The 27,905-nt window shown below is 37.5% G+C and overlaps 2 protein-coding genes across 3 annotated transcripts; one reads left to right on the forward strand and one right to left on the reverse strand.

The window, feature by feature from the left end:
- The first annotated feature begins 1,141 nt into the window (after nucleotides 1-1,141).
- On the forward strand, nucleotides 1,142-20,642 carry LOC127881434 (uncharacterized). Of its 2 annotated transcripts, none has more exons than XM_052429325.1 (10): nucleotides 1,142-1,201; nucleotides 2,253-2,460; nucleotides 5,668-6,193; nucleotides 7,930-7,965; nucleotides 8,392-8,471; nucleotides 11,346-11,510; nucleotides 12,694-12,919; nucleotides 13,707-13,976; nucleotides 14,580-14,680; nucleotides 16,394-20,642. In XM_052429325.1, the coding sequence occupies exons 2-10, from the start codon at nucleotides 2,326-2,328 to the stop codon at nucleotides 16,484-16,486; spliced, it is 1,632 nt and encodes a 543-aa protein (XP_052285285.1). In that variant the 5' UTR covers nucleotides 1,142-1,201; nucleotides 2,253-2,325; the 3' UTR covers nucleotides 16,487-20,642. The 2 variants fall into 2 exon arrangements, with proteins under 2 accessions (XP_052285285.1, XP_052285286.1); XM_052429326.1 differs by lacking the exon at nucleotides 1,142-1,201 and adding an exon at nucleotides 1,295-1,315.
- LOC127881435 (heat shock 70 kDa protein 12A-like) lies at nucleotides 20,150-27,632 on the reverse strand. Its single transcript, XM_052429327.1, has 7 exons — nucleotides 27,492-27,632; nucleotides 24,830-24,919; nucleotides 24,444-24,575; nucleotides 23,729-23,885; nucleotides 23,290-23,420; nucleotides 22,797-23,004; nucleotides 20,150-22,031 (listed from the first exon to the last, which is right to left on the reverse strand). The coding sequence occupies exons 1-7, from the start codon at nucleotides 27,621-27,623 to the stop codon at nucleotides 21,253-21,255; spliced, it is 1,629 nt and encodes a 542-aa protein (XP_052285287.1). The 5' UTR covers nucleotides 27,624-27,632; the 3' UTR covers nucleotides 20,150-21,252.
- Between the last annotated feature and the right edge of the window lie 273 nt (nucleotides 27,633-27,905).

Below are 27,905 nucleotides of genomic sequence, written 5' to 3' on the forward strand. Positions count from 1 at the left end.
ATAGTGATAATCCCTCCAGTTTGTGATACAGTGTGTTACTCATAAAAAACGAGCGATGGCCCCATAGTTACAAAAGTTAATAACGATACGATTGGTATAGGAGAACAGGTTCAATATGAAGGCCGTTTGAACCTTTTATATTTTAATCATAGTCTTACCAAACTAAATCAAGTAAGTGTATAATGAACATTACAAAAGATGTTTTAAATCTGTATTTAATGTGATAATATTGTCTCAAATAGAGCCCTTAACTGGACATGGCTTGTTTATTCTTAATATAAAAAAAACTAGAAATGGCGCGGCAGAGGCCGACGCGTATCCCCACGCCGCATGTTTCACCCAGGAGCGCCTCAGGGTTGGTGATGGGGCCATGCATAAGCATGCATGAGATTGACCGTTTTGTCATAAGAGATGTTCAGTACCAATTTGAAGTTAATCGGTGTAGAAATGAAGAAGTTAATGTAAAATAGCCTAACAAAAATGAGCCTTTTTCGAATCGTGGTCGCAGATTTAGAAACCTTAACGCTGACCTCAAGTTCAAGGTCAAGGTCGCAGGGGTAAAAAAATTATGCGCATGGAAAGGTGTTGTCCAGATACACATGCATACCAAATATGAAAGCAATATCTGAAGGGACACAGTGGTTATGATATTTTTTGAATCGCGGTCGCAGATTTCGAAACCTGAACGCGGACCCCCAAGTTCAAAAATTTCACGCGCGTGGAAAGCTGTTGTCCAGATACACATGCGTACCAAATATGAAAGCAATATCTGAAGGGACACAGTAGGTATGCGCCTTTTTCGAATCGTGGTCGCAGATTTTAAAACCTGAACACTGACCACAAGTTCAAGGTTAAGGTCACAGGGTTCAAAAATTTTATGCGCATGGAAAGGTGTTGTCCAGATACACATGCATACCAAATATGAAATAAATATCTGAAGGTACTATGTAGTTAAGAACCTTTTTCGAATCGCGGTCGCAGAAACCTTTTAGTCGATCAGTTGATCGCAATCGTTCTCATATATTAAATGTATTTTGTATTGCTATAACGAGTAAAAACAGAAAAACTCAACAGCCGCCAGTATCTGTTCATATTCGGTCTTTTCAGTCGAATCCGACTATATGAGTCATATTCGGTCTTTAGTCTTACCCAAATCAGCAAACCGAAATTAGGAACAGAAGTAGTACCATTTCCAAATGAGGTAAGCAATAACCAAATGTTTTAAACCTAGATGTTCTGTAATGTTTTCAGCTTTTATGAGAACATACGTACGACCTGGAGGGTCAATAACTGGAAGTTGGATTATTTCAACTAAGTAGTCTTATTTATAAGACGCGCAAAGAATTTAGAGATACTTTTTATATGGGCTAAATTCTTTGGAACTCCAAATACAATATAATGTATTACCAATATAAAAAGTAGCTTAATATTTGAGAGCGTCAACAAGTTCGTCTATTCAACTAAGATGAAATTATAAAATCAATACATGTTACAAACGCTGCACACACATAAATTTGTTTTCATAAACTGGCTTTATATTAGTTCATTCACAAGTACTTGAAATTTTTTTTTGGTCCTTATAAATAAGAGTATTATATATATATATATAAGGACCAAATTTTTTTTTCAAGTACCTGTGAGTTCATTTGGGCATCAGTGGGTATTTTTGTCATTAATAATAATATGACAATGTCTAGTTTTGAATTGATATGACCTTTGTATATTAGTGACTATTCAGTTGTGTTAAAATACATTTACAGTATTATTGTGAAAATATGGAGCTCAAGTGCTGGATTGAACCCACAACCCCCAGAGTGGTAGTCAGACACTTTAACCACGTCACTTAAGAGCTAGCCCAACAGCAAGGCTGTTGGAAGTGACCTTATTTCAGTACACTCCTCCCCCTCTTAATGTTTAAAGGCCAAGACACCCAAACTACAGCATGTCTTGCATTCGCATTGCCCACTCAGTAACCATTAATCAGCTCACACTCGCTTTCTGAATAGTTCCCCTCTTCGCCATTAAAGTGAAAAATCCTCAGCTCCAACGGGGGATTGAATCCGCAACCTCGAGAGTGGTAGTCAGACTCTTAAACCACTTCGCCAAAGAGCTAGCCCAACAGCAAGGCTATTGAAAGTGAAATTATTTCACTACCATATATTGATAAACAATCGGTGTGTTCAACAGTTGTTTAATCATTACAACCAAACAGAAGGGTTTTGAGAGTTTACTAGTTGTTTGTACAATTTCAGGGGAATCATGTAGATACCAGCGTCCATATTCAGAGTCCCTCATTGATTGGTCAACAGAGTGAATCCCCATAAAATGGAGCAGAAGCATAGAGACATCATACGGCAAAACAGAACAAGACTTGTTAATGATATCACAGATTTGGCATCTATCTTGGATGACCTGATGACAGATAAAATAATTACTGACAGTATGAGTCAAGATATTCTGGTAAATCTATTTCTTACTAGAAATGGCGCGGCAGAGACCGACGCGTATCCCCACGCCGAATGTTTGACCTAGGTGTGCCCCAGGGTTGGTAATGGGGCCATGCATAGCTGAGATTGACCGTATTGTCATAAGAGAAGTTCATCATCAATTAGAAGTGAATTGGTGTAGAAATGAAGAAGTTATAGTAAAAGGCAATTTTGGGTGGGTGTGACATATGTGGGCAGGGCGCCCCAGGGTTGGTAATGGGGCCATGCATAGTTGAGATTGACCGTATTGTCATAAGAGAGGTTCAGTATCAATTTGAAGTGAATCGGTGTAGAAATGAAGAAATTATAGTAAAAGGCAATTTTGGGTGGGTGTGGTCTATGTGGGCGGGGCGCCCCAGGGTTGGTAATGGGGCCATGCATAGTTGAGATTGACTGTATTGTGATAAGAGAAGTTCAATATCAATTTGAAGTGAATCGGTGTAGAAATGAAGAAATTATAGTAAAGGCAATTTTGGGTGGGTTTGGTCTATGTGGGCGGGGCCCCAGGGTTGGTTATGGGAACATGCATAGTTGAGATTGACCCTAATGTCATAAGAGAAGTTCAGTATCAATTTGAAGTGAATCCGTGTAGAAATGAAAAAATTATAGTAAATGGAATTTTTTGGTGGGTGTGGCCTATGTGGGCAGGCGCCCCAGGGTTGGGATTGGGGCCATGCATAGTTGAGATTGACCCTAATGTCATAACAAAAGTTCAGTATCAATTTGAAGTGAATCCGTGTAGAAATGAAAAAATTATAGTAAATGGAAATTTTTGGTGGGTGTGGCCTATGTGGGCGGGGCTCCCCAGGGTTGGGAATGGGGCCATGCATGGTTGAGATTGACCGTATTGTCATAGGTGAGGTCCAGTATCAATTTGAAGTGAATCGGTGTAGAAATAAAGAAGTAAATGTAAAATAACCTAAAAAAATGAGTGATAATTTCTGACGCGGCCCCACCCCAACCCCTATAACTTTTGACCCAGGGGTCAGATCAAAATTCCAAATAGTGCAGGGTCGCACATATGCTCATAGCTACCATGTGTGTAAATTTCAAGGTTCTAGTGCTTTTAGTGTAGGAGGAGATAGTGGCCAGGACGGACGGACAGACGGACAGACGGACGGACAGACGGACGGACGGCGGAGATCACCACAATATCCCCACCTTTTTTTCAAAAAGCGTGGGGATAAAAACATGTGTACATGTAATTCATTATGTATCTGAGATCATAAAATGGGTACCAGTACTTTAAACATAATGTAGTATTTAAATGACTTTTAACTTCAAAACGTGAAGCATTTTCCACTTAAAACTTTGTATCTGCCTTTGTCATAAACTCCTGCATCAAGGTCTCTCTTGTCAGAACTCACTCAAATTAATAGAGGATATTTATTTGATTTGATGGAATATCGATTTTATTTCAAGAGTGATCATATGAAATAATATTTTCACGAGTGGAGCAGCCACGAGTGAAAATATGTATTTTTTATGATCACAAGTGAATAAAAATTGATATTCCATCGAATCCAACAAATTGTCTTTTTATTTTATGCTTTTTTCACCGTTAATTTACATTGTTAAAGAGTTTAACTTGATAATTTCGCTGGATATATGCCGTCATTTCATCGACAAAATGACGTCATTTCACAGTAAAACAGTGAAAAATATCGATATTTTTCACTGTTATTTTTCACTGTTCATAACAGTGAAATACCAGTTTAATTTCGCTGATATTTCTCTATAAACCACCGGAAAGCATAAAATATATAACTTTATTTAATAATTTCAATAAGGCTGCATTGTAGGTACACAATTGTACTGACCACAATACTTTAAATAGTCAAAGTTGTTAGTTTTTATGTCAAAAGTGAATACATGTGTTAAGTGGCCTTCCAGTGTACTAGGAAAATTTGCCCTACGTCTTTCATGTCAGTCCATCCTGCTGCCTTGTTTAAAGTAGCCATGTGTTTTATTCAAATTAAATATAAAAAATGACCAAAATTTTTCAATTTATACATTTATTATGCTCCCCGAAATATTTTCGGTGGAGCATATAGTTGCCAGTTTGTAGTTCCTTCCTTCCTTCCTTCCTTCCTTCCTTCCTTCCTTCCTTCCTTCCTTCCTTCCTTCCTTCCTTCCTTCCTTCCTTCCTTCCTTCCTTCCTTCCTTCCTTCCTTCCTTCCTTCCTTCCTTCCTTCCTTCCTTCCTTCCTTCCTTCCTTCCTTCCTTCCTTCCTTCCTTCCTTCCTTCCGTCCGTCACACTTTTGTTACAGTTTCTGATAGCACCTTCAATACTTTACCGATCTCTTTCATATTTGGCATGTAGGTACCTTGCAAGGACCTCTACCTTTTGATGAGGTTTAAGGTCACTGGGGTCAAGGTCACCGAGGCTTATAATAGTTTTTTCCGTCACACTTTTGTTACAGTTTCTTATAGTACCTTCAACTCTTTACCGATCTCTTTCATATTTGGCATGTAGGTACCTTGCATGGACCTCTACCTTTTGATGAGGTTTGAGGTCACTGGGGTAAAGGTCACCGAGGTAATAATAATATTTTTTTAGGTGGTTATTTACAGTTTCTCATAACGCCTTCAATATTTTACTGATCTCTTACATATTTTGCATGTAGGTACCTTGCATGGACCTCTACCTTTTGATGAGGTTTGAGGTCACTGGGGTCAAGGTCAAGGTCACAGAGGCTAATAATATATTTTGTTTAGGTGGTTTTTAACACATAGGTTGACAAAGCGCATCATCGGGGAGCATCCATCAGTTTCACTGATATTCTTTTTTAAAATGTCTGCGGCTTTTTCAAAAAAATTAATTTACATCAAATACAAACATCACTTTTAAAACCTTAAAGACATAGCATGTTGTGTCATTTATATAGCAGTGCCATTTTGGTGCAATAATGAAAGATATGTAAAAGATAACTTTAATTTTGGAGCCATATAAATAACATATAGACGATTAACCAAACTATGGTTAAAAATAACAGGAGACTTTAACTGTTACCTTTATCCCAAAATATTGATACAAAGTGTTAATATGGTATCAAGGCTTCCCCATTTGGATGCATTCTATGTGAGAAATTAATTTGGAATATTTCTTAGCTTGACATTCAAATACCATGTTGTGTTTCTTAGCTTGACATTCAAATACCATGTTGTGTTTGTGATTAAGGCAAAGAAGACTCCAAATGAGAAGACGAGAAAGCTGCTGGACATTCTTGCTCAACGTGGACCAAAGGCTTTCCGTAGGTTTTGTGAGGCTTTGATGAACACTCAACAAGACCATATAGTGGAAATATTGGACCCAGAGTTCTATAGGAACAGTGTACGCACGGCTAAGCCTGTGTCTTCAGATGCCACCTCAGCTGGTGGTGACACCAGTCTTGCGAGGCCCAAAGATGAGCACCCTAAATCTTCTATTCCCCAGCCAGTTTCTGTTCCTATAGTTCCAGGAAAACAGAAGGATGAACGTGATAAACATATACCAAATGAATTTACCTCAAAGGGGCCTGATACCAAAAACGAAAAACCTAAAAAGGACGATTTACCAACTGCGTCCCCTTCAAAAACTAAACCAGTACAGCCGATACCAAGCGAAGTTACTTCTGAAACTGTTGCAAGAAAGAACAAAAATTCAAACAGGCCAATGTCTTCTTCTTCAGAACCTTCCAGTCTGCCAAATCCCAATATTTTCCCAGGTAACCTTCCAGTCTGCAAAATCCCAATATTTCCCCAGGTAAAATTCCAGTCTGCCATAACCCAATATTTCCTCAGGTAACCTTCCAGTCTGCCAAATCCCAATATTTCCCCAGGTAACCTTCCAGCCTGCCAAATCCCAATATTTCCTCAGGTAAACTTCCAGTCTGCCAAATTCCAATATTTCCTCAGGTAATCTTCCAGTCTGCCAAATCACAATATTTCCTCAGGTAAACTTCCAGTCTGCCAAATCCCAATATTTCCTCAGGTAAACTTCCAGTCTGCCAAATCCCAATATTTCCCCAGGTAAACTTCCAGTCTGCCAAATCCCAATATTTCATCAGGTAACTTTTCAGTCTGCCAAATCCCAATATTTCCCCAGATAAACTTCCAGTCTGCCAAATCAGGTAACCTTCCAGTCTGCCAAATCCCAATATTTCCTCAGGTAAACTTCCAGTCTGCCAAATCCCAATATTTCCCCAGGTAACCTTCCAGTCTGCCAAATCCCAATATTTCCTTAGGTAACCTTCCAGTCTGCCAAATCCCAATATTTCCTCAGGTAAACTTCCAGTCTGTCAAATCCCAATATTTCCTCAGGTAACCTTCCAGTCTGCCATATCCCAATATGTCCTCAGGTAACCTTCCAGTCTGCCAAATCACAATATTTCCTCAGGTAACCTACCAGTCTGCCATATCCCAATATTTCCTCAGGTAACCTTTCAGTCTGCCAAATCCCAATATTTCCTCAGGTAACCTTCCAGTCTGCCAAATCCCAATATTTCCTCAGGTAGTTTTCCCACAAAGTTTAGTTATGACGAGACAAATCAATTCTTTCACAGGGAAAGTCAGCACTAAGGGTCTTAGCTAGCCCTATATTCAGATGGATTCAGAATATTCATATTATTAGTACTGACTTAAGTACATGTATATACAATTTTAGGCAATGTCATGGTTTATTTAGCAAGGATTTCAATTGAAGCAGCCTTCTTTCTCACTTTTGACTGCTTGTTATTTTGATGCAAATATTACCAGAAAGCTAAATCAACACTATATTTCATTCAATACAAAACTTAGAAACATTGTGCAGAGAATTAAGCTAGTATGCACACAAAATAAATATGTGCTTCAGTATTTTTACCTGTGAAAATTTCATCTAACCCCTACATTTTTGAAGTAAAAGTGTTTATTTAGAACAAAACAAGTAATCCATATCAAGAGTTGAGGGTTAAACTATTGTAAATGAAATTCAAAACCTCAACCAGGTACAACAGTCTTGTGTTCAAACCTTGTTTTAGAAATAAAGTCAAGTTTAATGTATAAACATTGTCTTAAAAATGTTTGACAACATCATGTTAAAATTATTTAATAAATAATAAATTACTGAAACGGGAGGCGGAAAACTACAACGGGCGAGGCATGGTCAGGGGTGATAACCCCAAAAAAGGGTTAGGGAAAGGGTTAGGATTAGGGGTCGGGTTAGGGTTAGGGTTGGGTTTAGGCTAACCCAAACCCTAACCCGACCCCTAACACTAACCCAAACCCTAACCCTAACCCTCTACCCCCCCTTGCGCAATACCATACCATGCCTCGCCCGTTGTAGTTTTCCGCCTCCCTACTGAAACAGCTGCAAGTGGTGACAATAAACTGACCTAGACTGGTATGAATGGTAATGAAAAAGTTTTTACAATTATATACAGCATTAGTCGTACAATGTTGTATGCAAACACAATCGTTTCAGGACAGGCAGAAGGGGAGCTGCCAGAAACAGCTAAAGGTGAAGTATATCATATTAATATCATAGTTGGGGGTATAGTAAATAGTGCATCCAAGGACAGTGAGGGCAACTTCTGATGATTTGATAATTGGGCACGTGATCTGAGATACATTTCCAGATGAACCCAAAATTTATGCAAATTAATTTATAAATATTCTTGACCATACTACTTTTTCATCAACGAGTAATATGATCATTGTATTGTTATTGCATTCCGCGAATTTTAACTTTAACAATCGTCATTTGTCAATAGTGAAATGCTGTTATTTTTTTGTTTCAGCAAATGTTAATGCTTTGCCTTTTGAAGTAGTTGAAACTTGATTCTTGTGCCAGCAAATAAAAGTCTGTTGAGGCCCTTGTTGAGTAAATTGTTAGCTAATTTGCGTGGTAAATGTAGAACATGCATCTGTTACCTCTCTCTTGCAGACTGGCCAAAGGAACTGAACTTGAGATCCAATACAGAGTTTAAAGTTAAAAAACTTACTGGGAACATTGAAGATTTGGATGTAAGTTTCTTTATGCATCTTTATATTGTTAGCTAGCTCAGTTGGTCAAGCACTGGATCACAAATGCTTGTTTTTAGTATTGCCGGTTGGATACCCAGCCCTTCTACATTATTTGTGGGGGCATTGGTCATGATACTTATTCAACAGCCTTTATATCCCTACTTCTGAATTAAAGGGACATAATTGAACAAAAATGTTTCGGATTTGCACATTTTCATTGTAGTTATGATATATATGATGAAACAAAAATACTGAACATTTACCAATTTCTAAAATATCCATTGAATGCATCTTTTGACAATTTAAAAATCTGAAAATTATAAAGCGTTACAAACCTGAACGATTGAATAATTTGTAGAGTTCTGATGTAGTCATTATTTATTTTGTGACACTATGGGATTGCTTTTATGAAGTATTAAATACACCACTTATTGTATGAGCACGGATGGCTGAGTGGTTTATGAAGTATTAAATACACCACTTATTGTATGAGCACGGTTGGCTGAGTGGTTTATGAAGTATTAAATACACCACTTATTGTATGAGCACGGATGGCTGAGTGGTTTATGAAGTATTAAATACACCACTTATTGTATGAGCACGGATGGCTGAGTGGTTTAAGTGCTACACTTTTACTCCAAGGGTCAGTGGTTCGAGCCCAGTCGAGGATTACACTTTTTTCTTCGTTTTTATTATTGTTTTTTACTGGATCTATTTAGTTCCAAATTTTACTTTTATTAAGCCAAAGCATTTAATAACAAACTTTAACACAACTTAAAATCTGTGAAAAGGTGCCTCCCTTCAAGAGTTGTGGGAGTCAGTTGTTAAAATGTGTATGTGCACTTACCTTAAGTTAACCAGGTGTATTTAGGTTCACTGTCTACTGTTATGAGACTTGTTTAACACGACAAACCATCCAAATAAATTTATGAATTAATAAACAAAAATCTAAGACCAGAAGCTTTTATATAATATGTTTGTTTTTGTTTCTATGCATTGTGATTCACAACAATCTTACAATGTAAATGCAAGATTTGCTTAACTCATTATGGGTAGTGTCTTAGTAGCCCCTTGTCTTTGAACATCAAATAGTAAGTAGCACTCTGTACATATTTGGGGATATATTACTAAAAGCCCTATATACTTGTCTGTTATTACATATGTAAGATCTGACTCCAGATGACATTTAATTTCTTTATATCAAATTGTGGAATTTTGTTAGAAAAAATAGCTTTACTAAAAAAATTCATGGATGAGTTAAATAGAATAGTATAAGGAGTAGTGTCAGGTCTTGTTATCGCTCTGGTATCTTGTTTTAGGAGGTATAAAGTCATTGTCCTGTTCGGCTGTCCTTCTGTTTGTGAAAAGTTTTGTAGATTTTACAATTTTGTTTATCACAGATATTTATAAATTGAAGTGATGATTTTTGACGTTGCAAGTATAAATTTATCAAAATAGAACCATGAGATTGGTAAGGCAAAGAAAAGGAAGCTGATGTTGTAAATAGAAGATATTGGGGTCATATCAAGGGCACATAACTGAGAAATAATGGATCAAACTGCATGAAAGCACATCTACACTTTGTTATTTTGACATATTTCAAGTTACTTGCTTGAGAAATGTAGAAGAAGTACCACTCACATAGAGAATAACAGGTTACTGCCTGATCTTTTTGTAATATATCAGGCAAGGCTTAGAATAATAACACGGAAAGGCTTGCCAAGCTGTTATTTTATTCCTGCTGAGCCTGATATATTACAAAAAGATCAGGCATTAACCTGTTTTTATGCCCCCGGTAGGGTGGCACATAGCAGTTGAAATGTCCTTCAGTCCGTCTGTCAGTCTGTGCGTCCGAAAACTTTGACATTGACCATTACTTTTGCAATATTGAAGATAGCAACTTTATATTTGGCATGCATGTGTATCTCATGGAGCTGCACATTTTGAGTGGTGAAAGGTCTAGGTCAAGGTCATCCTTCAAGGTCAAAGGTCAAAATGTGTTTCTGACAAACATAACTGTTGTTCTGTTTATCATACCTCTACGATCCCGATTTAAAAGAAATAATGAAAAAATCACTAAAAAGCTACAGTTTTAGCGGGAAAGAATATGACTTTTGTAGTTTGACGTGTTAACAATGACGTCATGAGCATTCGGTCTTAATATTTGTAAAAAAATGTTTTTTGCTGTTTTTGTTGCATTTTGTGTTAAAAACATATTAGGTCTTGGTATCAAATTGTTTGTTTTGTTGAATCTGATTTGATTTTCTAAAAATGATTACTTTATAGTTGATTCCAAGTAATATGACCATCCTCCACACATGACTGATATAAGAACTTCCTGTTGACCATGATATAAAAAAATATATCAGGCAATGTTATATCAGGCAGATATCAATGGGGTGGTATGATATATCATGTTATATGGCAACCATTACCATGGATACATTCAAAGGCACAAAACTCAGGATTAAGTCCATCACTGCAAATGAACATTGTGTCTTGAACATCTACACCTCATGGTTGACACATTGAAAGTTTCAATTGCATTGCCTGAGAATTAAGGAAGTGGTCAGTTTCACAAAATAAGTACAGTTTTGCTCCTGCAATTAAACTTGCATGGTTTTCCATCACTAGCATTAAGGCATGCGGGACTATAAGGCATCTTTGTAAAAAACTCCTAGTCAAGAAGTAAGGAGTGCCTTACTAGTGTTTGTGCCTCACTGTGATTGCGATATGTATTTGAATACATGTACAGCACCTTCCTTCTTGATATCCTCATGGTATTGATATTAATGATTTGTGGTTATATCAATTACTTCTAAAACTTGCATGTACTTTTGTCTGAGGTCACTTATTGCCTTTTTTTTGCTGCAGAAATATTCCCTGGAGGGTAAGAGGACATGCATTGTTGTGGCCAATCAGCATTACACTGAGCGCTACAAGACCAGGTTGGTGGACATCGACAGGCTGAGAATCAAGAATGTCCTCAAGGAACTCAACTTCAATGACATCACAATCCATACCAACAAGTCTAGTCAAGTAAGAGTGTGGTAAACATCACAATCCATACCAACAAGTCTAGTCAAGTAAGAGTGATGTAAACATCACAATCCATACCAACAAGTCTAGTCAAGTTAGAGTGGCATAAACATCTTAATCCATACAAGCAAGTCTAGTCAAATAAAAGTGGGGAAAAAATCACAGTCCACACCAGAAAGTCTAGTCAAGTAAGAGAGGGGTAAACATCACAATCCATACCAGCAAGTCAAGTAAGATTGGGATTAACATAACAATACATACCAAAAAGTCTAGTCAGATAAGAGTGGGGTAAACATCACAATCCATACAAACAAGTCTAGTCAAGTAAGAGTGGGATAAACATCACAATCCATACCAACAAGTCTAGTCAAGTAAGAGTGGGGTAAACATGACAATCCACACGAACAAGTCTAGTAAAGTAAGAATGGGGTAAACATCACAATCCATACCAACAAGTCTAGTCAAGTAAGAGTGGAGTATACATCACAATCCATACCAACAAGTCAAGTAAGAGTGTGGTAAACATCACAATCCATACCAACAAGTCTAGTCAAGTAAGAGTGGGGTAAACATCACAATCCATACCAACAAGTTTAGTAAAGTAAGAGTGGGATAATCATCACAATCCACACCAACAAGTCTAGTCAAGTAAGAGAGGGGTAAACATCACAATCCACACCAACAAGTCTAGTCAAGTAAGAATGGGGCAAGCATCACAATCCATACCAACATGTCTAGTCAAGTAAGAGTGGGGTAAACAAGTCCATATTTGACTTATTAAATGTGTTGTCAATAAAAAATCCAATAATTTATACTAGTATGCCTTCATATATATTTTATCTTAAAACACAGTTTTAGAAATAAGGAATACAATTGGTTTTGTCTCATGGAGTGATCAGGACACATCAAGTAAAATACGGTATATTTGTTATCTTACTCTGACATCATGAACCTGCTAGGGGAGCTTTCTTTGTATTTGACAAAGGTCTTGGTTACCAGTAATCTTGATTGCATTAAAGTGGAGGCTTATTGAAACGTTATAGAATTTGTTTCCTGGAAAAAGCCAGTACTTTGTGTCTTTGAGGTTGATCTTAAAAAATCCTGCCACATTCTGTATCAAATCCTCGACCTCCCAGTCACTAAGTGCACACTGTATTTTGATTTTGCTGTTGTTTGTGTGCAGCAACTGCTGAGTTGCCTGGAGGAAGAGCGCCAGAAGATCTCCAAGGAAACTTCTGTGTTGATGTTGATAGTGACCTCATACGGGGCCAATGGTCAGATCTTCTGTGTGGACGGGGACAAGGTCTCTCTGCAGCAGATAGTCGACATCTTCTCTGTGGAAAACTGTCCGCTACTCAAGGGCAAACCCAAGGTTGTGTTGATTCACGCAGGCGGATTCCTATTAGAAGGTATTATTTCCTGGTTGTGAGTACAGCTTTCTCATGTTATAATTACTTTATAGTTTATTGTTCAATAATAACTACAAGCTTCTCTTGTTTTCCACTCACCCTTATATTGGCATCATCAACTCTAGTTATGGCCACATTTTTAGCAATTTTGTTTAACTTGTGTCTTGTACTTATAAAGTATTAGTGCTAGATATCTTTACATACCTGTACATATTAACAAGCATTTAAAGTTGCCCATGCCCAAATTTGGTTTGGAGGTTTTCTACAACACGGGAGTAAAGTTCCCTTTTGAGCGAAAATTCAATTTTTAACTTGAAGAGTTTGGCACATTACTCAAAAAGGTGTTTCTCCTAGAGGGCTGAAACTCAAACATTTTAACCAGTGTGTGAAATTGCCCACCTCTATATTTTGGTTCAGTTTTTTCGACATCAGTGGAGTTTGCAGACAAAAGCAGAATGTAGTGGCATCCATGTCCTACAGACACATTTCTTGATTTTGTATAAATGTATGATACGAGCAGCAGTTTCATTACCCATATTGTGGTTTTATTGCATGCTGTTGTCTATTCAGTTTCATTACCCATATTGTGATTTTATTGCATGCTGTTGTCTATTCAGTTTCAATACCCATATTGTGATTTTATTGCATGCTGTTGTCTATTTTGGGGGGATTGTATCTATTAACAGTATATGTTTGTTGGAAGATTGGGGCATTCAGGTTTTACAAACAATGCTTCTCCATAAATGTTTCAGACTTGATTTACAGGTTGTTTCAATCTTGTTTCCAGATGGTTCCAGCCCGTCAGACACTCACTGCAATGAGATACGGCGTAGCCTCAGTCATCTGAGTCTTGGCACGCCCACGTCAAAGTCCAAGGGATTCTTCTCTGAGACAGTCTCAGACTGTCGACCCCAGACCTTACTTGATGACTCCCAGACAGTACCAACGGCTCCAACCCCTGAGTCCAAAATTGTGCTGTCGCCTTCGGGAATCCTCGATGAGACGCTCAATGTTTATGACAACTCAGATTTCCTGGTCGCTATAGCCACCGGGCCAGGTGGGTGATAACTGTATGTAAGCTATGAATGTGTTGTAGGGCTTGAATTGTAACACATTTCAGACTTACGACATAAGAGTGATAGACGATTAATTATTTATATTTATAAAGTAAAAGTAGATGGTAAAACTATTTGAATAAATTTGAATACGCGAAACTCCATTTATTCAAGTATTTTTATTAGCTTGAATTTTCAAAGAAAAGACAAGCTCTTCTACTCACCCCAGCTTTGGTTTCCAACTGGCTTAATGTTACTTTCTCAGGAATGGCTTAAGGGACTTCATTTAAAGTTATAACATGTATTCTCCAAATTTGCAGGTTACAGATTTTTGGTAACATAGTTTGTCAGGAATGGCTTTAGAGATTTTGTTTAAACTTATTGCATGTTATGACCACCATAGGCCTGGTTTGGTAACTCTAGTTTGAAATTTGTTAAAAGTAGGGGCCATTACACTTCGAAATTTACATGTCCACTATAAAAGCAAGTTAAAATTTTTTGGTAAGCTAGATTCTCAGAAATGGCAGTAGGGATTTCATTCAAACTAAGAACATATATTCTCCATATTATATTGACGTCATAGACAAAGTTTTCTTTTTCTGCAGACGAGGACCACCCCCACTACTGCTCCCTGTTCCTGCTGGCCACACTGTATGTCCTGTGCAGATATTCACACCAGCACCACTTCCTGGACATGCTCAACAAGGTTACACACAACTAGATATTCACCTGTGAAAATACTGCTTACATTGATTACTTTTATTGCATGTATATTTGCTTCTATTTCATGCTTTGCTTGCATTGGCTTGTATGTTGCATAATTACTAAAAGATAATGATAAAAACAAAAAAAAATCACATATTCCTGTTCTGTTTAGGGGTCATATGGAGTTGATAGATACGAAAGGGCAAAACTAATTAAATACGAGTTCTACTTCCTCGCAAGTGTTACTTGTCTATTTGGTCTTAAAACCATTAACTCAGGACACTGCTTAAAGGGGCCTTTTCACGTTTTGCTGAATTGACAAAATTGAAAAAAGTTGTTTCAGGTTCGCAAATTTTCGTTTTTGTTATGATATTTGTGAGGAAATAGTAATACTGAACATTTATCATGCTCTAAAATATCCATTATATGCATTTTTTGACGATTCGAAAACCTGAAAATTATAAAACGTCGCAATGATTGAAGAATTTGGAAAGTTCTGTTGTCATTATATTTTGGGAAACTATGAGGAATACTTATATGAGTAAAAAAATTTATCGACTCACAGCATGAGCACAGATGGTCAAGTGGTCGAAGCGGGAGAATTTTTACTCCAGGACTCCAGGGGTCAGTGGTTCGAGCCCAGTTGAGGGTTATTTTTTTTTCCTTTTTTTAATTGTATTCTGTTTTTTTTTTACTGGAGATTTTTAGGTCCAGTGTTTAGATTTATCAATATAAAGCATTTAATAAAAAGCTTCAATACTTGCCATAATCTGTGAAAAGGCGCCTTTAAATTAAGAATATCAAAATGCTTGAGTTCTGATAGTCAATATAATTAATAGGGATCGGAACGATTACTGACATGATATAAGAGTTTTCGTTTTTTGGTTTTCAAATATATTCAAATTTTCGATTTGTAAACCTTAGATTCAAACAAACGAACTTAGTAACGTCAGAAATTAAGCACTGTTCCTGATTACCAAAAATACCACTATAAATCTTATCTTATATACATCTTTTAAAAAGATGAAATAGTGTTGCATTGAGAATTACTTAACGGTTTTAAGTTAGATCTAAATTTAAGATGTATCTTGAACATAAAACAACTTGAAACAAACACTCTGAAGACTAAATAAACTAGTATTGCAAACAAATTTATTAGTTAATATGTGAGTTGCTAAATTCTGATTAGATAATTATTGATTTAATATAAGGTATATACAAATTATTGTCCTTTTGAGGGTAACACATATTAGGTTGCCTCTGTTGTTTTAATTGCAAGACGCTACACTGTCAATAAAATGTCAAGTATTTTTGTGAAAAAAAATAAACACAATGTATTATCATGCTTGCTAACTAAGAGATAAAACTACGTAAGAAACTACTCTTCGCCATAAACCCTCCCTTATGCCAATTATCATTTATCTAATTGATATCAGCTGGTATACAAACAATGACAGAAACACAAAAGTCATCTGCCAAAACCAAAAATGCGACTTTGTTTTTTTACATTATTTGCAAGTTGTTTTTTGGCATGAAAATAATATAATTAATCATAATTTGGATTCAAATATTAAGTAGATTTTTAAATATTCAAATAGTTGTTCCCATCCCTTATAATTGACCAATATGGGAAGCCTTGATTTCAGCATGATCATTTTGGTTTGGTCATTGTACTACGTCATAGTGCTCATGTTGGTGGTGTCTCTGTTTCCAGGTGAATCGTTTGAAGAAGGATGCCAGTGGGCAGCTCGTGGAGATCTGCAAATGCAAGTCATCATTGACAAAGAACTTGTACCTGCAGCCATAAAATTATCTGCCAGAGTCTCCCCTTCCCTCTCTTTTGATTTGAAAAGAAAATTTAAGAGTTTTACCTTCTCAATTTAGTGGAGTTTTCTCCCTGGTCTGTATAGATTTGAAGCCTGTATTTTGCACAGCGCTAATTTATTTCGATGATTTCCAAACAAAAATAACTTTGGTATCAGTAACGTTTATAATAGATACCGGTATTGTAACATTATACACTGTATATACAAAAGCCTTAGCAAGGTCATGAAACATTCAAAATGTGTTGTCACTGCTGTGGTTTTAAGTCTGATTATAAGTGCTGTTATTTGAATACATATTGGCTTTTTACATTTTATGATGCAAATGTTATTATGTATCAAAAGAATGTTGTTAATGTTTTGATAAAATAATTCATGATTACAATGCCAGTTGTTAACATAGATATGCTACATAAATATGTGTTTTTAGCTCACCTGAGCTTAACCTGCTATAGGTGAGCTATTGTGGTCATCTTATGTCCAACGTTCAGCGTCTTGCAACTGTGTCCTGTGTGTTATTTAAGCTTGTTATCCATATAGAGAAAACATTTTTAATCAGATCTTGGTCATAATGTTTATCTTGACGATATTTAGTCCAAAATCAATCCTGGGTCATGTGCCTCCAAAACCTAGGTCACCATATCTTGTAACCACTCTAGATGAAACATTTATGATACAATCTTAATTGAAAGTTTATTTTTATAATGTCTAGATTGACTTCAAATCTGTGTCACGTGTATCCAAAAATGTAAAATCTTAAAAAAAAAAACTTGTTCTTTCTCTAGAAGCCTCATTTATGACTAAATCTTGATGAAACTTGAAGGTTTATCTTGAATTTTCGAATTTGAGTCATGTGTGTCCAAAAACTGGGTCATTAGGTCAAATCTTACCACTCGAGAGACAGTATTTATGGCTAAATCAGAATGTTAATATTGACATTGTCGAGGCCAAGTAAGAATCAGAATCATGTGCTTTCGAAAACTACGTCACCAAGGAAATTCTTCGAAACATCTTTTATTGCAATTTTATTCATAAAAGTTACTTGTTTACTTGTTTATCATTTGTGTTTTTTTTATTAGAAGTTGATTATTTTTATGCCCCCTTTTGAAGAAAGCAGCGTATAGCAGTTGTACTGTATGTCTGTGCCAAATTTCTATTAAAGCCATAACTTTGCCATATGTGGACGGATTTTTAAATAACTTTGCACAAGTTTCCACAAGCATTAGACAATGTGTCACTTGTAGAACTGGTCTCACTACTTTTAAAGTTAAAGGTCTAATTTGCCATAAAGCAGCTTGCAAATTCCTGTCTAAGCCATAATTTTGTTATGAAGGTTATTAAATGACACAAATGTAAACCACCATAAGGCAACATGTCTCATGTATCAATTATCCCCTTACCTCTGAGGTCAAGGTCACACTAAGAGGTCAAAAGTCACATTTTGCCATTAAGCAGCTTGACCTTTTTCTCTCTGTTGTAGATTTGACAAATATTGATGGATTTAAAAAAAACTGCCCATGTAGAACGCTTCTCAATTCTTAAAAGCTCAAGGTCACACTTTTAAGTTCCCAGATCCGTTTGGCCATAAAACCACTTGTTGGGATTCTCACTTCATCATTCATCACACCTTTTTAAGATAAATTACCACAAATGACAACCATGAGGCGAAAACATTGTGTGTGTACAAACTGTCTCCCTCACTCAGTGGTGAAGGTAAAACTTAGTGATCAAAAGCCAAATTTGGACAAGACAGCTTGAATGTTCCTGTTTCAGCCATAACTTTGGGATATATTGACATGTATTTTTTAATGATGTGTGCAAATGCAATCCATCATAAAACGAAATATTGGTTGTTACTCACTTCGCCTGACCTCAAAGGTCACGGTCACACTTTAATGATCAAATGTAACTACATATCAGCTTATTCAGACTGTTACTTTGTCATTCATCATGCTTTTTTAAGATAAATCATCACTAATGACAGTCATGTTGTTAAAACCTGTCTCCCAAACTCAGAGGTCAGAGTCACACTTACAGGTCAAAGGTAAAATTTAGCTATTCAACAGTTTTGTAGAGGAGGACATGTAAGTGTAGCATGTAGTATCACCTGCCAATTTTCCACAAAAGATACCATAAGGTAACATGAGGCCAAATTTCAAATTAAGCTTTAAAAAGTTTTTTTCAAATACGCTAGGTCATTGACAAAAGTGGAATGTGGGGCCATCCATGCTGTATGGACACATTTCTTGTTCATTTAGGTTTTTATGGCTCCGAAGGAGGGCATATAGTGATCGGACTGTCTGTCCGTTCGTCTGTCTGTCTGTCAGACTTTGCGTTTAGGTTTCGAAAAATGCTCATTACTTCTATGTCGCTTCAGATAGCAATTTCATATTTGGCATGCATTTGTATATGGACAAGGCCTTTCCATACGCACACAAATTTTGACCCCTGTGACCTTGACCTTGAAATTAGGGTCTGCGTTTAGGTTTTGAAATCTGCATTTAGATTTCGAAAAAAGCTCATAACTTCTATCAACCGTTTATAGGGGGCATGAGTCATCCTATGGTGACAGCTCTTGTTCTTATTGTTTTTTTTACCAAGTTTGTAACTTTTATGAGATTAAGTCTTCAACAATTTGTGTGGGTGAATTAAAATTGTGTGCTTAAAAGCAATCATGGCCCTCTTTTTTATATGTGCCCTCAAATTGTTTAAAGGTATTTCATACATTCGTGTCCAATATGTACATATGGGATCATGTCTATGTTATTGCAATTTGTATGTGCTGGATGATCAAGTACTAAGAATCATGTTCATCTAAGGACGATTGATGACTTGGTCAGTGCTTTGACAATTTCATGTAAGTGTTTAATATTTGAATGATTGATAAAAAGTTGCAGAAAATCTCAAATATGATGTATTTTTAGGATTGTGTACTTATAATAGTAATATCAAATAAAATTGCATTTAGGCATTATTTACATGATCTGCATAGAAGTAACATGGGTATATATGTGTAATTTTAAATATTTCATAAACATTTGTAGTTATGGATAATTTGTTTTTATAACTTGAACAGTAATGGTATACCAGTATCTCATTAACACAATTTTGGTAGTAAACATACATGTTTTACATGTAGTATTGTTGTTGTTTGTAAATTGTTAAAGTGTTATTTATTTATTTATTTATACATAGACCCAAACAAAAGAAATGTTTTCAAAATAAATGTTTGCAATTGCAAAGTAAAACTTGGAAATTATAAATTGTAGATCCAATCTAAAGTAAACAAAACATTTATAACTTATCTCGTAATAAATATGTGATATTGGTTCATATTTCAGGCTTCATGTACTCAAAGTGACCAACACATGTTTGAGGCAATTGAATGAAGCATAAGCATATAATGTATACCGTATCTATTAACTGTTCGCAAGGAATTATCTATAAGTTGCTGAATAAGAAGGTGTTGGTTTTCATGTGTTCAATACAAGGAACTATATGCCTCTAGTATATGTGCCTTGCTCAGGAAACACTAACACGTGGCTAAATGCATGGGTTTAAAGTGTCTTCCCATATTAGCCTGTGCAGTCTGCTTAGGCTTAGCAGGGATGACACTTTCCGGCTAATTTGTTTTTTTCTAAGAAGAGACTTCTTTGAAACAAAAAATACATATAAAGTGAAAAATGTCACCCTTGATTAGCCTGTGCAGACTTCACAGGCTAATCTGGTATTGCAATTTATGCACATGCATTTCACCCCATTTTCTCAGGGCGAGGCACATATGGAGCAGTTTGTAATGTCATGTGAATCAGTTCCGCTGCAGATGTCATGTGCTCAAGATTGTATTATTGTTATGAATGGGGTTGTTAACGTTGACAGTTATTTTATAGTAATATTATTTCACAGGAATTTTTTTTAGGTCTTGTATTGAAGGGCTCTTCAATTTCTAAGTGGAAATGTATCACTTAAATATAATTCTATACAAAATATAAACATGTAGTTCATAAAATTTGCATTTGGCAGATGACAGGCTAACTGTAAGAATGTTAACAATGTTAATGAATGCATATATATTTTTCCATATATGATGTGTTAATTGTGATAATGTATGAAAGTGGAATACAAACATATTGAAAAGTTCCTATGTATTGTTGTTATTGGTTAATAAGATTTAAACCAAAACATGTATGCGCTGCTTTTCACCAACAGTTTCGAATTGTTTACCAGCATATTTGAGTATCGGTTAAGAAAATCGACCACAGCATGTCAGCACTTCTAGAGAAATACCCGGTACTTTAATTAATAAAATCCTTGTTGATTTTTCAGTGAATTACTAATAGAATGAGCATTTGAATATTTCCTCCTTTGGAATAAAAAATCAAGTGGTGTAAAGCAATTCGAGGGACTCTACAGTACATGTATTTTAAATGTGACAAGTTGGCTACGTTGTATGTTACAGAGCCATTTTGTGAGTATATAAAATACTGTCATAATAATACTTAAATTGAGAAATACCAACAGTTCTTTGGTAAGGTCTACATTTCCGATCTGAATTTGATTCAGTGCCAATAATTAAAACTTCATGTTGTATTTTGGCACAGGCACTTGACGACACGTGGAATGGTAAAGTTGATCAGCGTGGTTAATTGTTCTCAACAGAGATCACAAACACGGTTTGCACAGTATTGAACTACACGTATTCAAATATATGTTGCGATGCTTCATAGCTATGACTACCATAGTAGCAATCTCAGTCTACATGCACCTCATCGAGGTCGACAGAGACGTCACTTCCGGTAATGTCCGTGTCCAGGAAGTCGAACACGGCCCCGCATGACAGGCCCTGGTCCTGGGCCATTACGCGGGCCTCCAGCTCCGACCCCCTGCAAGTCATACTGAGGCGCAGGGACACGCGCTCCTCCACAATCTCTTGTGGTATCTCTATCGTCAGCTTGCCAAGATACACACAGCCATTGTCAAAATCACACAACAATGGGTCACGAAGTGTCGACTGAAACACGTTCCAGAACACCGACCTGTTCCTCCTGTTGCTTATAACATACTTTCGTTCCACCGATGTACCACCGATGTAAACACGTTCACCTATTTCTATGTGTTTGTCAAACGCATTATCGACTAGGAGCCGACCTTGCACTTTCTTAAGAGACGACGCTGGGTAGCCATTTCCCGTCGCGAGGAACTTCCGGGTATGCACGCCGTACGTGTAAGGACTGACGCGCTCTGCGATGATTCGGGAGTTCAGACCGAACATGACGGCTCCCTTGAGGATGGCAAGACTTCCGCCTTCCGGGATGATCACGCGCATGCGAGAATGGAACTCCCGCACTGCCTCGCTGACTATCCGGGACTCGGAGAAGCCCCCGACTAGGAGCAGCGTGGACACGTCCCGAAGCTCCCTCTTCTTAAGCAGATCCCCGATGTGCGCGTTGATTTGAGCGGTGGCTGCCCGGAAGAACTCCTTCATGACGACGGGCTTTATGAGAAGGTTGTTTTTTACTAGCTCCACACCTGATAATAGACAACAACTGGTTCTTGTGAATTGTAAACGGAATAATATATAACACTTATCTTGCGGGGATAAATGCCAAGAAAGATAAACAGCAATTAAATCTTTTTTCGTGAAGTAAACATTGCATAAATGCCTGTATTTAATGTCATTCGTCATATAGTTTTACGGAAAAATGTATTTAAATATATGTCTAAAAGTAAATTAAACACTTGAGGCCAGCTCAATATGATCGTGTTGTCAACTTTATTTAACTTGTCCTACATCGGATAAACCAGGGCTCACTAGATTGAACATTCTCACATATGCTTAGTACTGAGAATGTCGGTCAGATCAAACACTATCTCAAATCACACCTCTGGCGTATTGGATATGGTGTCCGCCTAGCGACCGCGTGGTAACGGATTCGATCCTTACTATAGGAGCGTTCGTTTGATCTTGTACAAAGCCACCAAGCACTGATTGAACTTAGGAAACGGACTCGATAGCGTTTCCTTAAGCAGTAAGCTTTCTTTGTTATTGAGCTAAAACAAATAGGTTTTAACTACATGTATTTAATTATTAAATTTCATCGTTAAGAATATGCATATATTCCTCCTTTATGTTGAGTTAGACTCGAAATAAAAAAAATATGACAACACCACATGGAACATCATGATCAAAAATTGAGGAAAACAAACAAACTCAAAGTTGAGTCAGAATATTGACTTAGTATGATCGTAATACTAAATCCCTCATTCCATTCAAAATTCCAATATATGGCGTACCTTTCCTGTACTTGTCTTCCTTGAGCCGCTCCCGGAGGTCCAGTTTCTGGCTCTCCTGGTACATCCGGCCCAGCTCGGGCGGGAAGCGCAGGTCCGTCTCGCCCGCACTAGAGGAGAAGCCGCGCTTGGCATTCTCGAAGTCTCGCTCCAGCTCGATCCAGTCGCTCGCGCACTCGGCTCGGAACCGCTCAAACACAGGGGGAGTCACCTGACATCAAGATGATCATCAATATATACCGGCAATCGCGAGTCTGTATACATGTATATATATTTATTTATATATAGACTTATTTATTATTAACAATAAAGTTCATATGCATTATCAATGCTGTATTTGTCTTAAAACATAATGTTTTTTGTAGTGTGTTCAAGTTGCTGTATGGTGAAAGATGAAAATGAAAAGCTCTCTAAACGAGCAAATTAGGAGGTAATTATGAGTAATGTAACATAATGCCCTGCAGCTTTTCCACGCCATCATATATATCATTTGTACCATCTTTGCAAGAAACTGCTCGAACGCTTCGTTGACGAGCGTCCCTCCCCATGGTCCGCCCGTTGCCGCGTGCAGCTCCCTTAGGGTCCCATCCGCCAGCACCTCATGCCCCGTGGTGTCTATTGTACCCCCTGAGGACATGCATAAGAAGCGCATAGCCGTCATTGGGTCTTATATTATAGCACGTTCATATAGAGCAATTTTCCCTGTTTATTACTAGTTGCAGAATTGAGTTTCTTTATTTTCCATTTTTGCAGTCTTCTATAAGGAATGTTGAGAACTAACAAAATGTAATGGTTTAGTTAAATACTCAACAATTCATTAACATGTCACCCGTACGTATTTATAATTAATTAAACTAATAAAGTAAACAGCGTTTTAACGGGTTAACGTATGTAACACTACATAAAACATAAGTGTTAGGCTCCAGCTAGCGTACCACCACAGTCGACGACGATGTACCTCTCGCCGGGGTCGAAGGCGCGCAAGTAGACGCCGTCCACTCCCCCCACGCGGCTCAGCGCCTGCTCCTTGCAGTAGATCGCCGCAGACTCGGGCTCCAACGCCAGACTCAGCTGCGCCCCGGGGATACCGGCCTCAAGTAGTTAACAAACATTACACACCATTAATACAAATAAAACATTTATATAGAGTATAGACTTGTGTTTTGGTTTATGTCCACACTTAATTTTAAGACCACACTATAAACAGGTGCAATGGTTTACCGCGGCACATTCAAACTACATATACATTTAAGCGCATTATATACATTTAATTAAAGGTTCGAAAAGAAACGCACAGGACTTTCCGTTGTCCCGGCACTATAAAGGTTATGACGCCCAGAACATGTGTTTCACTTGATTTAAGTTAATTCTCTGTTATTAAACGAAGTAGGTAAAGGCACTTTCTATCGATATTTTAAAATGGTAGGGATAAAAATATCAGTGTATAGACGAGCAGCAAGAGCAGCAAGCTTCATTTACCGGTAAAGTTTGGTTAATAAAACACATAAGATTTTGTAATAACATAACAATATGCCTATTACCGGAGTAATTGATGGTAAAACTGATGTGATTGGTAAGGGTAAAACTATTTCAAGTTTTACACATTTACAGCACACATATTGAGATAAGAATTGTTAAGCTTGGTGCTACCTTAGACGCCGCCTCCTTCATGAACTGTTTGGCGGACTGACGCCAGATGGCAGGCACGGTAAGGACCCAGCATATCTCCCGGGGCAACACGTCCTCGTTGAGGCCTTCTCGAAGCCTCTTCTGCAGGTGAACCTGCAGACGACATCCACAGCAATGACGTCATAGACAGAGATGGATCGTCAGTGCAATATGAATGGTGGCTTACATTAAGTTGAGTATAGAGTGCATTTTTTTAAATAATTTTTTTTAAGTATTTAGGACGCAGTTATTGCATTCTTTTAAGCAAACAGTTACACGAACAAAACTTTATTTGTCTTGTTTTAAACGCCAGTGTTAACATATAGTGGTAAGTTACAAAATTACATTAGTTTAAGTTAACGTTATACCTTTACGTATTTGATGGCTTCTGCGAAGATGATCATGGCTTTCATTGTCTTTCCGCTTGCGTCCGTGAGCAGCATGTCCCTGGTCAGCTCCTGGGTAATGAAAGGCATGGTAACCAGCCGAATTGATAGAATTTAGACTTTAATCTGTACAAGACCTCTATGCATAAAACAGCCTGCTATGAAAATGTTAACCGATATAATCTGGCATATTTTGAGAAGGTAACCGTACTAATTTTGCCTTGTTTTGGCATGGAAACCGTGGTAATCAGGCCTTGTTTTGACAGCGATACCATGGATATGAGGCCTTGTTTTGACATGGAAACGGTTGGAATCTGACCACGTTTGACATTGAAAACGTGATAATCTGGGAAAAAAACACCTTTCAAACCGTTGTTATCAGACCTTGTTTTGCCATGAAACCGTAATGATCATGCCTTATTTTCACGCAGTAATCATGCTTTATTTGCGCATGAATACTACCGTGGTAGTCATGACTTGTTTTCACATGGAAACCGTGGTAATCAGGCTTTGTTTACGCATGAATACTACCGTGGTAGTCATGGCTTGTTTTCACATGGAAACCGTGGTAATCAGGCTTTGTTTGCGTATGAATACCGTGGTAGTCATGCCTTGTTTTCACAAGGAAACCCTGGCAAGAAGGCTTTGTTTACGCATGAAAACCGTGGTAGCCATGCCTTGTTTTCATATGGAAACTATGGTGATCAGGCTTTGTTTACGCATGAATACCGTGATAGTCATGCCTTGTTTTCACATGGAAACCCTGGTAATCAGGCTGTGTTTACGCATGAATACCGTGGTAATTATGCCTTGTTTTCACATGGAAACCGTGGTACTAGTAATCAGGCTAATACGCATGAATACCGTGGAAGTCACGCATTGTTTTGACATGGAAACCCTTGTAATCAAGCTTTGTTTACGCATTAATATCGTGGTTATCAGGCCTTGTTTTGACATGAAAACTTTGGTAACATGTTTAGATTCGATATTAAAACATTTGCGAGTAAGTTGCGCTTAGAGAATGAAAATCTGGAAAAAAAACACTGCAAACAACCAGGACGGGACTTGTTATTATAAAAAATTGCAACTAGGTTGGGATTTGTGAATGAAAATCACGGCAAACAGAATGGTGTTCCGAAATGAAGACAATGGCAACTAGACTTGATGAAAACCATAGCACCCAGGATGGTACTAATTAATGGAATCAATTGCAACCATATGGAAACAATTTAAGCCAGGACGTGACGTGATTTCTTATGTAAACCATGAACAGGTTCGCGTGATATTCTTATGACAGCCATGGCAATATGAAACATGATTTGTTTTTCATTCCGTATGGTGTATTAATATAGGAATCCACCCATAGTATTACAATGGTAAACATTAGTGTATTTAATGTTCACCAGATAGTAAACTAAACACTGTTCATAAGACTATTTAACGAAAAGTGTTATATACTAACAAGAAGAACAAGAAACCGTCGGAGACAGGTGGTGCTCCCCAAAGATTTTTTGTCACAATATTTAAGAAAAAGTAAACTCCACTGAGGTCCCTATGGCATTATAGTGATCAGCCAGGCAGCCACAAACCGTATATGGACCGAAGCCGTAGGCTGAGGTCCATATACAGTTTGTGGCTGCCTGGCTGGTCACTATAATGCAATTAAGACCGAAGTGGAGTTTACTATTTCTTATATTACTCCGAAGAGTTTCCTCTTTACCATTGTACAGAGTTGTACGATTGTTTATGGTTAAAAAGAGATAAACTGAAGAATTTCGCAGAAATAATGACGTCATTTCGTTAAAAAATGACGTCATTTTAAAGTAAAACAGTGCAAATTTAGTGGTGTGTAAACCCGAACGGTCCATATACAAAACATAGTGACCGGTCCATATACTATTAGGTTCCTCTATCGCATTTTACAGACTGAAACCGGTCATATAGATATAGAAGGACCAATATCTCTGAGGTGTAATATTGCACTATATATTCAGATAAAAGGAAACGTCTTGAGGGCACAGTAGTTGGGGGGACAATAATTTTTTTTTATAAAATTTCAAAGGGCCATAACTCTGTGAAAAATAATCCGACCAGAACCCGCTGATAATATGCACATCTCTTGGTAGTGAAGCTTTCCATAAAGTTTCATTGAATTCCGGTCATTAGTTGCTGAGAAATAGCCCGGACAAGAAGTGCACTATATGTACAGTTAATGGAAAATTTCAAAGGGCCATAACTCTGTGAAAAATCATCCGACAAGAACCCGCTGATGATATGCACATCTCCTCTTGGTAGTGAAGCTTCCCATAAAGTTTCATTGAGTTCCGATCTTTAGTTGCTGAGAAATAGCCCGGACAAGAATTGCACTATATGTACAGTTAACGGACGGACACACGGACGGACGGACAGACGAAGCGGCGACTATATGCGACTATGGGGGAGCATAACAATGAGACTAAATTTTGCTAATCCGTAATCTCGATGCACGACACTTTAATGTTTCCGTACTTAACCTTCCCTAGCCTATCATGCATACATGGTTTGAAAAGGCTTAGTTTTCTGCGCAACAATAATGCCTCAACACATGTTTACAATGATGACACGTAGCTACAATGAATACGTTAATAACGAATGAATTTCTTACCCGGGTGTGATGGAGGTTCATCTTGAAGTGCCGGAAGTAGTACCAGTCCCTGTGTCGGTTGTGCAGCGAGAGCGACTTGTACTTGGCCTCCGCCTCGAACCCGAACGCGTCGAACTGCTTGTCGGGGTTCATAAGGACCGTAGTAGGGGCCTGGTACACAATGGAATTCCCTTGATAGACTTTTGTCCATTCAACGGGCCGTAATTCTCTATTAATACTAGATGGGAAATATGTAACGGTTGCCAGGCTAGTGAGCACGCTTACATTTCAATACGTACTTGTTGAATGCTATTCATTATGAAAATAGTATTTACAAGAGCCATACCTCGCGTTCTTTATTGGATTTTGGTTTAAAAAAACATTGAATGCCCGCTATTGCCTTCATGTGGGAGCGCCTGTAGATCATTTGAAATC

The sequence above is a fragment of the Dreissena polymorpha genome, chromosome 5 (genome assembly GCF_020536995.1).
Source record: "Dreissena polymorpha isolate Duluth1 chromosome 5, UMN_Dpol_1.0, whole genome shotgun sequence".
In the NCBI taxonomy this organism is placed as follows: domain Eukaryota; kingdom Metazoa; phylum Mollusca; class Bivalvia; order Myida; family Dreissenidae; genus Dreissena; species Dreissena polymorpha.